The sequence below is a fragment of the Spea bombifrons genome, chromosome 5, assembly GCF_027358695.1.
Source record: "Spea bombifrons isolate aSpeBom1 chromosome 5, aSpeBom1.2.pri, whole genome shotgun sequence".
Taxonomy (NCBI): Eukaryota; Metazoa; Chordata; class Amphibia; order Anura; family Pelobatidae; genus Spea; species Spea bombifrons.
In genome coordinates, this window is record NC_071091.1 from 89,162,312 (window position 1) to 89,176,806 (window position 14,495).

Genomic DNA, 14,495 nt, shown 5'->3' on the forward strand with positions numbered 1-14,495 from the left:
CTGCCTAAACCAATCCATTACCGTTAACAATATGTGTGAGATGCCTTAATGGGGAGAAATAATGACGCACGTTCTGAGAAAAGGATGTTTTAATGTCTTTTTCATGGTAGGCACAAAAGGGAGTTTGACTACATGCATGTATATTTATTATTTTAATCATAAAACAATATATAAGATGTTTAAAAGGGACTGATTCACTTTGACTGGATCCATAATTTACAGTGATTACATTAAAAAGGCACAAAATCACCCATACACTATATGTCTAATGAGAAAGACATTCACCATAAGGACCTCTAAAATATGGTTTCAACTTCATAAATACTATATAGTTTTTCAAGGTTGTGTGGATCAGGAAAAATAGCTTCTTATGGCATAGCATCGCTGGTTTATATGGAATTGAGCTTCTTGGGCAATTACTGATCCAGCTAGTTCCAGTTAATGTGTAATGTAAAAGAGTATTATCGTTTTTCTTGAAAAGAAGTGGAAGAGTTTAATCTTAAAATTTAGGAAAAGGAAAAACCTGCTTAACTGTGAAAACATACATGTGTTAACTTTATCTTATGGAAGAGACCTACGTACTGTAAAACGTGCCTGGGCAAGGGTGTTTTATCCTTAACAAAACATCCATGTCCCATTTCAAGGAATCTATGACATCACTTGTCTCTAACAATGGACATTTTATTTGGATTTAAGAATTTATCAGATCTCACATTTTTTCTAGCAAATATATTCATTCCTGACTAATTTCCATCAGAGATATAGAAAACATTGAGTCACTTGCTGCTTGATTAATAGGAATATCATAAAAACATATAAGCGAATATTTGGTTGTTTTGGGCTAAACCTTTTGATTATGCTCACTTTCATTAATGGTATTTTTTTCATTACTACTTGCCCCAATTAAAAGTGCAAATGGCAACAAATAATGTTTCCAATAAATAATTCAGAAGACATTTTTTTTTATTTTAATAAAGTTTATGTAAAAAAATAAAATACAGAGGAATGCATGGTATTACTGAATGACAAAAGCCTAGGATTTTGCCAAATAAATCAACTATAAAAATATAAAATTAAAATGAAAAGTTCTTACAAACATTAAAAAAGATTATATATTTTTACACAATGTACAAATGTAATTTTATCACAACATCAGTAATGCAAAATCATGTACAATTATGTCAACCAGTATATCCATCAGGCCAGAATGAACACTATTTAATATATACAGTAACATATAGTCACACAAAAGTCTAAAAAATATATTATAAATCTGATTCCTGTATCGGTAGTGTAAAGTAACGCTTATAAATGCAATACCTGTTTGTATTTTGGCACGTTTTCAATTTTTTAATTAATCAGATTATCAGAAAAGTCTCTAATAAGTGCACTTTACTAGGACCCATGTGTAACAATAATGTAGAAGGCTCATTAGGAAATAATTCAGGTCACTCCAGTTTCTTGTAAATGAATCTGCTTTCTGGGCCAGGTTCTATTTTTCCCTGGTGATAGAATAGCAATTCTCCCATTGACTGCAACTGTGACAGAAACCAGAGATACGGTTTAAATTGGGTTATAGAATCTATCCTTCTGTTAGTAAATCTTGAGTTGTATTAGTAAATATTGCATAGTTATTCCATGGCGTCTTAAAACACATTCAGACCACATGTATAGGACTCTGTTATTTCCTAAGCCGTAGCCCCACACAATATGTTTGCTGATATAATTTCTTTGGGAGCACACTCTGGTCTTCCTGAAATCACAAATGGCCAAGTCTGTAAAGACAAAAAAAATATTAGCACAATGTTAACTGAACCCCTTATTCAAATACTTTATTACATTAAAATCGAATACAATTATGGATAATGCTGATGGATTATTAACTATTAATACTTGTGTATATATATTGTTTTTCAAAATATTATTTTTCAAAAGTAAATTTAATGTTATTACCAGCTTAATTGGTTTAGTTGGTTTAAAATCTGTTCTCTAGTTACTTATTTTAAAAGCTGAACTAAGAATTTACTATATTCTTAACATATATATTTTTACCATTGTGTATGACCATGAGCATTAATTCCAGGGCTATAACAGTGCCATAAATTGGTGATCACACCAAATATTGCTGTACATTAGAATTACCCTAACACCATGTATAGTATACAGAAATACCATGATTATCATTATCATTTCATGAAACATTTAGGTGCTCAAATAAATTGCAGACATATATAATAATTCAGAAAGGCCATGATGTAAATGTATAAATAATGTGTGTCAGGCTGATAAATATTTACATTTATATCAAAGACTTGTAACATTCCTATTAAAATACACAGTAACACTCATTAAAGTGTTAAATACAGCGTTTTGAAGACTACTACTATGATGCTTGACCATCAGCATATGAGTCCGTGTGTGACAGCAGCTAAAGTGATGGGATTGACATCCCTCAATAATTAAAACCAGAGGAATGGGGAATCAATCGTTATTGTGGCCTCTTAAGGTTATCATAAATAGGTTATAAACCAGTTCTGATTGCTTTGTTTACAGAAGCATTACAAACTATCCCACACAAACAGGTTCTAATGCCTACTGGTCATGCTGGTAAATCATACATACAAACAGTGTTGTCCATTACCATGTGGCAGCCCTTGAAGCCGACTGGTGCTGACTGTATGGAAGCTTCATTCTTACCAGGTTGACTGGATGCACAAAACTATTGTCATATCTGTCCTCTTGTAGCAGCTGCCTGAGATGGGCAATGTAGCTGGAGGCGAGCCTCAGGGTGTCCAGTTTGGAGAGCTTGGTGTCAGGAGGAACCCATGGCAGGCTGGTCTTTAGCCTGGAGAAAGCTTTGCTCAGCACCCTCATGCGGGCTCTTTCCCTGGCATTGGCTGCATTTCTTTGGGACTGTTTACACTCCTTGGAGGACCTAACTGGCTGCTTCTTGTCTGGACTCTGTTGGCTCCTGCAGACCCTCTTCCTTTTGCCATTTGATGACTGTGAAACCCCTTCTTCATCTGAGATGTCAGTGGAGTGGTCCAGTAACAGCTTACCGCATCCTGACCTCTTGGCTTTGGGATACTGCAGTTCCAACACCCTCAGCTCAAGCAAATCCTCAGTGTCACTCACAGAACCCGTGGACATGACTCTCCAACAGTGTCCTCCCAGTCTTCAGCCACAGGACCGCAAGACAATGTATCCACTTTGTCACACGCCACATCCACTTCACTTGCGCATAGTCACATGCAGAGCTTCTGTAATCCCCAAATGCAGACAAGGACACTCTCTCACCCTCTCTCAATTTGTCTCCTCTTTATCCAGGGTCAGTGCTGTCAATCATCTATATAGAATGGAGGGTGGGTCATCCTGGAGGTGGGAATTGTAGTGGGAGTGGTGGTCTTCAACTTTCAGCACGTTGCAGTTAGTATGACCTTATTAACTGTTCAGTGCTTGGTCACATAAACATCCCTGCACACTTTGTTTGGGAATAAACTGCTTTTGAAGTTGCATAAATCACTGCAGGTGTTGGTGTTTTTATGCATTTTAATTCATGCACGGATTTTTTTTTTTTTTTTTTTACTGTTTTCTGTTTTATAGAGTATAGTCTTTTAACGTTTGAATTTTAAGGCAATTCTCACTTAAACTTGCCATAAGAAATATCACTTAAATCGACTTTTAAGCATTCATATGTCTATTTAAAATGTGTACAATATGACACAAAGTGGACTCCTTTATAAATTTTACTTGGACCCGACACAGCAGAACATGTTCATTCCCTAAGCACATACATAGCTTAAATATAAAATATATACTTAAGATACGATTTAGATTGACCATGTATGTTAACTTTTATATTAAAAACACCACTTATTTAAAAATACAGCTACCATAAACTTTATGATCAGAATGTCGCTTAACAATTTAAATCATTTTTATAAATCCTGAAATATATTCATTAAACTAGAATATAAACATAAGTTTCACATTGAATTTTACAATTTAATGTTTCCACTAGGTTTTTTATCTGTATTATTTGTTCTTCTGGCACTGAAAGAGTTAATACATAAGAGAGCCCCTTCTTTCCCTAGAGATGCTCTGGCACTGAAAAGGTTAATGTATGTTAATAGGCGAGAGAAAGAAATTCCAATGGGTTTGAAACCATATCTGCTTACAATTACTTTACTATTTATGTATGTAACAGGTGCAAGGAGCAGCAACCAGGGAATTGGTTCCCAGTGCTTTCCACGCTGGAATGATCTCAGCATCTCACACTCCAGGCATGCTGGATCCCCATGTTTTAATCAGGGCTCTGCTTCTGTGTGTGTTTTAGCCTCAGTAATTGCAATCTGCTCTGCTTAATGCGCATTATGCTTTCTCAGATGCAGTAAATTGGGAGCTCTGGAAAATAACATCGCAGCCAGGATTAAAGGGAATAGATGACTTTCACACACACTCTGTAAACCCAAATGTGTGAAAACCTGACTGATCTTTCCCAAGTGTTGAAATATACAAATAAAACAGGCCTGCAACTGGATCTCTTGAACTCAAATTGACTTTGGCACTGTTCAGAGGAACAGACCTTTTACTCACTTTTGACTTTTATATTGACTTTTCTTATTGGGATTTAGGCATTAATCCTCATCCTTTCAGTGTTTGGTCATGATATGCATGTAGGTCCAATACTAAATGTCAGGATACAACTAGGGATAAATGAGCACAAAACAGAGCATGGGACACAAATACATGAAATACATAAATGAAATCTTAAAATAAAGTTAGTGGTGTGGATATCTGGTAGTACCACAGGAGGGCTGGCACCCTTTGGCACGGAGGCAAGTAAACCCTATGTACACACACACTTACACAAGCTTACACACTCACACTAACATACATACACACACTTACACACACTAACATACTTATACTCATCACACACTCTTGCTAACACACACTCCCTCTCACACACACTTACACATGCACATGATCACACGTACCTACACATGTACATTAATGTTAACACACAAACACGCTTTCTCATTCTAACGTACATGCATATATACATTCATACATTCCTTTACCTTCACTCCCTCTCTCCCTCCATCATCTCCTTACCTCACTCACAGTTTTCTTCCTGGCGCTTACTCACTGTGTGAGCAGCCTCACTTTTACCATTGGGTGAAACAACCTTGAGTTACATGACCACCCTGGGTTCCTGCCTCTGCGGACAGGTCCAAAATTGTTTACAAGATGCTGGTCTGATCTGGACTGGCCCTTTGTGAACAATTTTGAGCCAGTCCGGGATGCAACTGCTCTACTGTCCCTGGTACAATATGAAGCAAATAGTTGGAATACCCAGCACTCTGGGGTAAGCATTAGGTTAGTGGCCCCTGGGTATATCAATTCCATGCGGTCCCCTTCCTTCCCCGTAAATAACACACATAAACACAATAACTTGCTATAACACCATACACTTACACACAGGGCCGGCCTTTGGGGTGTGCGACCTGTGCGACCGCACAGGGCGCCATACTCAAGGGGGCGCAGCCGCGGGGTCCGCCGCCGCCAGTAGCGTACCTAGCGGGGGGGGTCCGCACCGGGTGCCGCTCATCAGGGGGGCACCCGGCACCCCTCCAGAGACGGACAGTAATGTCCGCCGCTGGAGGAGCAGGCTCGCAAGGGAGCGGTATCGGAGGTCTTTAACAGACCTCCGGCTCCCTTGAGTGATTTTAAGCCGGTTCAAGGATCTCCCTTGAACCCGGCTTAAAATCGCTCAAGGGAGCCGGGGGTCTGTTAAAGACCTCCGATATCGCTCCCTTGTGATCCGCGCGACAACAGCTGCTGTGCGCCGGGGTTTGTTGTCAGATCCCGGCGTACAGCACTGAAGCCGCGCCCACCGCTGTCCGTGCCCCCTGACCCGGAAGAAGACAGAAGAACTAAAGAGGGGCGAAGAGGAGGAAAAGAAGCTGTAAGGAGAAAAGAGGAAAGGTAGGAAAGCATTGAGTGAGAGTGAGAGTGGATTGGTATGTGTGGATTGGTATATGTGTGCATGAGTATATGTGTGGATTGGTATATGTGTGTGGATTGGTATATGTGTGTGGATTGGTATATATGTGTGGATTGGTTTATATGTGTGGATTGGTATATATGTGTGTGGATTGGTATATATATGTGTGGATTGGTATATATGTGTGTGGATTGGTATATATGTGTGGATTGGTATATATGTGTGGATTTGTATATGTGTGGATTGGTATACGTGTGGATTAGTGTACGTGTGGATTGGTGTACGTGTGGATTGGTGTATGTGTGGATTGGTATACGTGTGGATTGGTATACGTGTGGATTGGTATGTGTGTGGATTGGCATATGTGTGGATTGGTAAGTGTGTGAGAGTGATGGGTGTTATGCTGTACCATTTCCAATGTCTTTTTCATGATCTAATTATGCTCTAAAAGTACATCATAACTCCCATCACTCTATAGTGTTCCATACAGTGGCAGAGCTGGGAGGCAGAGGCCTTGCACCCCCACCGCAGGACTCCTGAAAGGTAAGTGAACTTCAAAGAGGGAAAGGGTAGATAGTTAGGAGGGGGTAGATAGGGAGAAGGGAGCGAGGCAGGGGAAAGAGGGTAGATAGGGCAGAAGGGAGTGAGAAGGGGTAGATAGGGCAATCATACTCCTATCATGCCAAGTCTGCGAGTACATCCTGGAATCTGGGTGTGCCTGGGCATGATAGGAATGTGATTGCTGTTAATTATATATATATATATATATATATATATAAAATATAATATTGTTATTTAATTGTCCTATTTTGGTGTGTTACTTACTTTAAATAAAAGTGTTAGATTTCTTTATGGTGTGGGGGGGTCATATTTGGTTTTTTCGCCAGGTAAATGCTGCACTTTCGGTTTCAGTCCAGAATTCATTTCGGTGCATCCCTACTACTAAGCCAGACAATGAAGTGGTAGGCCTACACCACATCAATGTTTGGCGTAGTATATAGTGATTGGGGTTTTGTTACAAGTTTTTATTCCTTTTTTTTTTGTGATGGGGGGCTGCCAGAGGAGTAGTCCGCACAGGGCGCCAGAACACCTAAGGCCGGCTCTGCTTACACATACATACACATACTATATCTTCCCTCTATCCTAGGCTCAACCTGACACTCTACAACAATATGCAGATACACACTAACACTAACATACACAATTTTTACCACACAATAACACACATACTAATACCATACACAGGCACACTCTACTTTCATACAGTAACACGCACTCAAGCGAACATCATATGTTTACACAAATATTAACACGCAGTCAGTCTACCACCATAAACATACACACTCTTACACCACACATTTATAATTACATACACACATTCACCCCAACATTATTACACACACATACACACAATTTATATCCCTCCCATTATAGAAGCAACTTACACAGTTCTCCCTCCTTGTCCTTCTGACTGACTTCACTGCACACCTTGTAAAAGCTTTGACAAAGGCCCTGTTTGGCCGAAACGTTGATTTTGTTTGCTCTCGCTTAATAAAGTACCGTATTTGCTTGATTATAAGACAACCCTGATTATAAGCCAACCCCTCAAAATCTGAATATTAACTTAGGAAAAAAAGAAAAAGCCTGAATATAAGACGACCCTAAAGGAAAAAAGTTTTACCAGTAAATGTTAATTCATGTAAACTATTTTTTTTAATAAAAGCTATGATTGAGAAAAATATTTTTTTTGTTTTTATTTCCTTGTATTTTCCAACCTGTCCCCCAGTTACGCACATCTGCCCCCAGGCTTGCCACACCAATATGGCACTGTGGCCCATGATATGCCTTTTAACCCTCTATATGCCACTGTGCCCCATGGTATGCCTTTTGACCCCCTATGTGCCACTCTGCCTCCAGAAATGCCTTATACCCCTATATCCCATTCTGGCATTTAGGGGGTTAAAATGCATATTATGGGTCAGAGTGGCATATAGGGAGGTATAAGGCATTATACCTCCCTTCCGGCTGCAGCGGACATTGTCTACGCGGATCGCGTAGACGTCAACCCGCTGCCCCGGCAATACAGCAGGAAATTGGAAGCACCGGTAAGTGTGTGTGTTAAAGGGGGGGGCGACGACAGGAGGATCCAGGTCCCCTGCAGCGGTGCGGGGGATCTGGATCTTAGTATCATAATCAGACCTCTATTTGAGGTCTGATTAGAAGACGACCCCGATTAGAAGACGAGGGGTATTTTTCAGAGCATTTGCTCTGAAAAAAAACCTTGTCTTATAATCGAGCAAATACGGTATCCTAAAGATTGGAAGCTGTTTGGAGTGCTGGGATTCCTTTTCTTTGTTTCTTCTGTTTTAAACAGAAAAAAATATTTTTTGCATGGGATTTTCCCTTTAAGGATATTAACATTTTCCGCACTTTTGGCTGCCTGTGCATGTACTTCATTTGGGCAGGAAGCAACAACCTTCCCTGCCTTGATTGTATGATATACATCACTTGGCACTGAGTACCAGTATGATGTCATATATATATATACCTCAGCATGAAAATGATAAAGAGGAAGTAGCGTATTCATATGGATGGACGTTGCATGTTATATGAATCATTACTGCATTAACCTTTTCTCCTGCTATTACCCCAATCCCTTGGTGACATCAACAGACCTTGCTGTCAATTGATTGTAGGATTACAGCTGTTCTAAATTAATATCTTGAAAATAATAGACAGATTTAATGTTGGGTGCTGCTGGTAATAAATCATCCTTACAGACCTATGGAAAGTGCAATTCTGTGCAAATTAGTTTCTATAGTTCCAGTCAGCAACAGAGAAACACTGAAAAGAAGAGCCTAATCAAAATTTGATAAAAGTTCTATAAAGGTGAGGTTAGTCCGGGGGTAGGTAGGCAGGTTTAAAGCAAGGTCAGCTATTACTGTCACTAAAATAACAATTTGGTATGCGGATGTCTCACTTATTCATCTGAACTATCTTGTCCAACACCCAAAACTACTCGCTAAAAAGTACTTCACAAAAGGAAGGAACACAGAAAGAATACGGAATTAAAGATTAAGTGACTAAAAGTATCCTGATCATATGCCTCCGTAAAAAATATAAATATCATGCAGGCCAGTAATGATTTTCATAGAAATCCACACTGCATATTTCTACATTTATCCCTGGCTAACTATGAAGTCTTGCCACGCTGGCTGAAGACTAAGGATGTATCTTGTGGTAAGACGTTTACTGTGCCCACATGTGCAATAATATTAACAAAATGACCTTATTAGTTATGAGTTAACTGTCTTCAGCTTGTTATTAGCTTCTTATTAGCTACTCAATAGGCCACATAAGCAAAGTGGTTTGGAACTGTAGTTGCCTCCTTTTTGACCCACTTTTCTAACTACCGCCCAGCCACAATGAATGACATCCCTCCTTCCACAGGGCCCTGCTATCTTTAATGTGCTCAAAGGCTGCCCAGTGGAATATGCAATAATAGCCCCGTATTCCCCAGGACATAATGAGGTAAATCTAGAAACTTCTCCTTATTTAAATTTACCTCTACAACTCGACTTCCAGACCTTGTGGCACTGTGATATAAGGTACCATCCAAGATCAAGACCCTCCAAGAGCCGCTTGTTGCTTCCCGCCGTTGCGTTTGACCAAACTAACGGCTTTATCAGAGTGAAAAACTTGAATAGATAACAATATCTGGCAACGAAATTCCAGTGCCCTACATGGTGGTGTTACCTATGTGTGCTTTAGAGCGTGACAAACACCTTTACAATATAGTAACGTATAGAGTGAAAAAGTTGAGAGAGTCCATCTGCATGCACCCAATAGGCAGCCAGCACATTTTAAGCTCCAGTCTAGCTGTGCTCTCTATCCATACAGTGCATACTCTCTCCCAGGATTTAATTTGATAGCACCAACATTCAAGGGAAAGTTGTTCTTTTCCCTCCCTTCTCCAAGCCAAGTTGCTCAGAGCCGGTTTGTTTGTTTGCTTGTGTTTTTTTTTCCTCTTCATTGGTTAAACATACTGTCATTAACTGAACAACCTTCAACGTAGAGAAGAACAAGGAGTCTTGGAAGTGGTGGTATGGCCCCCCAGAGCCCTTATCTCAACATCATCAAGTCTGTCTAATCCACACTAAATCCACAGAAAAACTTTGGTTGGTTCTTCAAGATGCTTGTAACAACCTACCTGCCGAGTTCCTTAAAAAACTGTGTGCAAGTGTACCTAGAAGAATTAATACTGCTTGGAAGGCAAAGGGTGGTCAAACCAAATATTAATATGATTAAGATTTTTTTAATTCACCAACATACTCTGGTATAGCTTCTAAATATATATACATACACGATGGAAGTTTGTGTAGTTATATATGTATGTATTTGAATAAAACATTGATTTATTCCTTTATAATTACATGTGCATAGACTAGTGTGAGGCTGAGAGTACCATAGCATTAATTAAACCACTGTGTCATCAGCTCCATTAGATATCCCAGATAAAAGGATGAAGTCTAATGTTGTATCTGTAGATAAAGGTGCTGATGTGACTAATTAGCCACAGCTGGACTATTAACTTCTTAAACCAGGGGTTACTTAGATAAAGCTAATTAGACCACTGTTTATAGAAATAGTTAAAGAAATCAAAACTATTTAGTAAACAAAATCTGTTCGCATTAGGGTAAGTGGCTAAGGTAGGGGAATGAGTGTTTTATCCTAGATATCAGTTACTTTGGGAGCTTTTCCCGGCGCCAGGAGTTATTCACTAAAAGTTTGCTGGGATGGTCTACAGGGAATAAAACCCAAAAGCCAAGGACATGTAATAACAACAAAACAAAATCCTTTTGAGAAACTAAACAACATCATTGAAAATAATTTCAAACAACAGAGTGAAGTGGAATTTTGAAACGATGTAAGTATTTTATGCACAGGAAAAAGGTTAATGTATTTTGCTGAGGCATAATGAATAGTTGGTAACATTACAAGAAGATTTTTTTAAAAAATATATTACAAAAATATTATCCCCTTGATCATTTTGTTCACTTCTTATTATAATATTGTTATTTTTCCAATATATTCAGTATTTTTGTGTTTTACTTTGTAAATATGCCATATTCTCATCACGTGGGAAATAAAAACATTGTCTTCTTGTTAACAGATGTTATGGTGTGGTTGGTCTGGTTTTGGCGTCCAAGTGATATCACCAGTTCTCAATATAAAGCCTACAAACAGAAACGTTAAATCCATGAAGTCCAGAGCCCCAGAGTTTATGTCTCATAACCTGGTGATGGTTTCCAAATAAAGGCCGAGGTGGGGTTCAGAGGGGTCACTTAACTGTAAATAGTAGCAGCACTACAGTTCATACTGTGCTTTGGAGATGAGGTAAGGCTTCAAGGAAGGTATGTGAGGTGTGGAGGGGTGTTAGTGTGATCTTCTAGATCTCCCATCCCAACCTCTCCTTTGTCTCTTCTCTACTCCTCATTTCTTGTCATCTTTTCTTTCATTTCCTCTCATTCTTCCTTTCTCTCATCTCCCTGTTTTCTTTTGTCCATCTCTTTGTCTTTCTGTCTCCTATCCTTTCTCTTTTTTATGAATTCTTTCCTCTTCTCCCTCTCTCCTCTAACTTCCCTTCAATGTCTTTTTGTCTTTTTTTTGTCTCCTTTCTTTCAAAATACAAAAACCATACCCCAGGCCATACCCGACCACAACCTGGTCACACCCACAGGAGCATCCCTTCAAATATTGTCCAGGAAATTGCGCAGTGAAATTTGTCACAAATATCTAGTTTACAAATAAAAAATAATGAATTCCAAATGTGGGGTGCAAGAGAAGAGCAATTAAAAAGTCTATTGTTTACGATGTACCATTCTTGTTTAAAAGGGAAGTTGCATGGAAAAATATTCTGCTTAGGCATAAAATATATGGCTATATGCAGTAGGTTAGCACTGACAAAGAAAACAGTAATTTATTTCCAATAAACTTCCTTTATCTGCACGCATGGAGGCTTCCATTGTTGATTGTTGATTCTGTGCTCTGATTATAAGATGACCCCCATAGGAAAAAAAGTTTTACTAGTAAACATTAATTCACATGTAAACTATTTTCCTATTTAATAAAAACTATGATACATACAAAAAATACATTTTTGCTTTTATTTCCTTTTATTTGCCAACCTGCCCCCCTCCTAGTTATGTACATCTGCCCATAATTATGCACATCTGCCCCCAGGCTTGCCACTCTGCCCCACAGATATGTCTTACACTCCCTATATGACACTCTGCCCCAAGATATGTCTTATACCCCTAAATACCACTCTGCACCCCAGACTTACCAGTGCATCCCGAGAAGCCTCAGAGGAAGTGCCGGCAGCAGCGGAGGTTGCCAGAGATGAGGATCCAAGTCCCCTGCGGCGCTGCAGGGGATCAGGATCTTAGTCTTATAGTCAGACCTCTATTTGAGGTCCGACTATAAGATGACTTCGAATATAAGACGAGGAGAGTATTTGCTCTGAAAAAAACCTTGTCTTATATTTGAGTAACTATGGTGGTCTATTCCTCCATAGGTCATTAGAGTGGCCAACTGGGTGATTAAGACTGAGCCATTGTACTGTCTCCCACAGGCCATAAAATAAGGGATTAAGGAATTTAGTAGATTAGGTTACAAAACAGAACACATTCATTAATTTGAAATATATAAATGACTAATATGCAGCTCTCTCAAAATATTACGTTATGCTAAAACTTGAACTGTTTTTAAAAAAGAAAACAGCACAATATTTTTGAAAACTTATTTTTAATCTGATACTTGTAATACAAATGGTGGGAGTACATACACAGCTTTTGACATAATTAATTTATTTTAATCATAGTTTTTTAGTTTGGTTATTCTGTTATATAGTTTGGTCTTCTCAGACATTGTGATTGTGATTATGAAATATAAAACGGATGATAGCAGAGTGGAAACAAGTCAATTTATTAGAATTGAGATGGCAGCTGGTAACTAGTTTATTAGTATATTGCTGCCTAGGTATGTTACCTATATCAAAATAAGCTTTGTTCATTATTCTGTGTATATCAGGCTGAAATTAATCTTTTGTTTCACAAATGAAGATATATTGCTTTTGCTGGAATGTATCTACATAATCCTTAAACACATAAGCCAAGTGTCATTAATTAGGTTAATTATTTATGAAACTACAGTAATTAAAAATGTACAATTGTAATTTTAGTATGTCTCTAGCTGAATTATGTGTTTCCAATGTTTGGGTGTAAACCAGGAAAAGTAGGGATTTATGGTTCAATTAAAAAGCAGCATATGAAAAACATTCTCGGAATTTCCATTACCACATTGTGCATATCTTTATACTATATCTGTATTTATATTCACACTCTTGGTTCTCTTGGCAAAATTACATTTCCTATCCAACATTGCTTATCTACTTAAAAGAGGTTAAGGTAATGTCTTAGTAATGTCTTGATGTAACTAAGTTATCTATCATGCCATACTCTGGAGTATGATTTTACAGGTAAATGACTCTCCAATTAGTCCAGTATGTATGTGAGCTTAGATGTGTAATCGTGTGTGCGCATGTGTGTAATTGTATGTGTGAGCATGAATATGTAATATTGTGTGTGTGAGCATGGATGTGTAATTGTGTCTGTGTGTGAGCATGGATGTGTAATTGTGTCTGTGTGTGAGCAATGATGTGTAAATTGTGTGTTTGAGTACAGATGTGTAATTGTGTGTGTGAACATATATGTGTAAGTGGGGTGAGATGGAGTGTGTTAGAATGAATATGTATGTGTGTGTTAGTGCGTATGAGTAAATGTGTGTAATTTGTGTAAGTGTGTTTACATATGTCTGCCAGAGTGTATGTTGGGGGGGACAAGGATGGCTCAGACCAGCTGTTGATGTTGGACTAGGGCCCTGTGGTGACTAGTTGTGGCCCTGCCTGTCCCTCTTACCATCCTTCATCTGCCTGTGGTGTAACTTAAGCATGCTATGGGAAGAAACGGCTAAAAGGTTTTTTCGCAAACTCTGTATGTACCCATCAAATATTTACCTTGGGGGCTGCCCCAACTACTTTGTCTTTGCTCTACCCATTCCTGATTCTGATTCTGCTCATCCTGGTTAGCATACCCCGGTTCTTGTCTATTCAGTTCTATACAGCACACCTATGCAACCTAATTATTTGTTATTTATTTTATCCACATTCCATCTAAACAACAATTTAACAAAAATATCACCTCCTGATATCCTTAGATGGTGGGATGAAGAAAACAGCATTTCTAGTCTATTCTGCCATACACAGAAAGCAATGGCACCAAGGAGAATATCGGTAGCAAGCAAAAAATGTTTGGAATAGAAGTGTAACACTATTACTACAGTTCTTTTGGTAATCAGTTAGCCATTCAGGAACACATCTGCAAATTAGTGTTGTTACAAGGAACTACTCCATGCAGGATAAAAA

General features: G+C 38.6%; 1 protein-coding gene across 2 annotated transcripts; it reads right to left on the bottom strand.

Annotated features, from left to right (window-relative positions):
- Nucleotides 1-933: 933 nt before the first annotated feature.
- Nucleotides 934-3,301, bottom strand: MSC (musculin). Of its 2 annotated transcripts, none has more exons than XM_053467090.1 (2): nt 2,698-3,301; nt 934-1,775 (listed from the first exon to the last, which is right to left on the bottom strand). In XM_053467090.1, the coding sequence occupies exons 1-2, from the start codon at nt 3,148-3,150 to the stop codon at nt 1,689-1,691; spliced, it is 540 nt and encodes a 179-aa protein (XP_053323065.1). In that variant the 5' UTR covers nt 3,151-3,301; the 3' UTR covers nt 934-1,688. The 2 variants fall into 2 exon arrangements, with proteins under 2 accessions (XP_053323065.1, XP_053323066.1); XM_053467091.1 differs by having other exon boundaries at nt 2,642-3,301.
- Nucleotides 3,302-14,495: the final 11,194 nt, after the last annotated feature.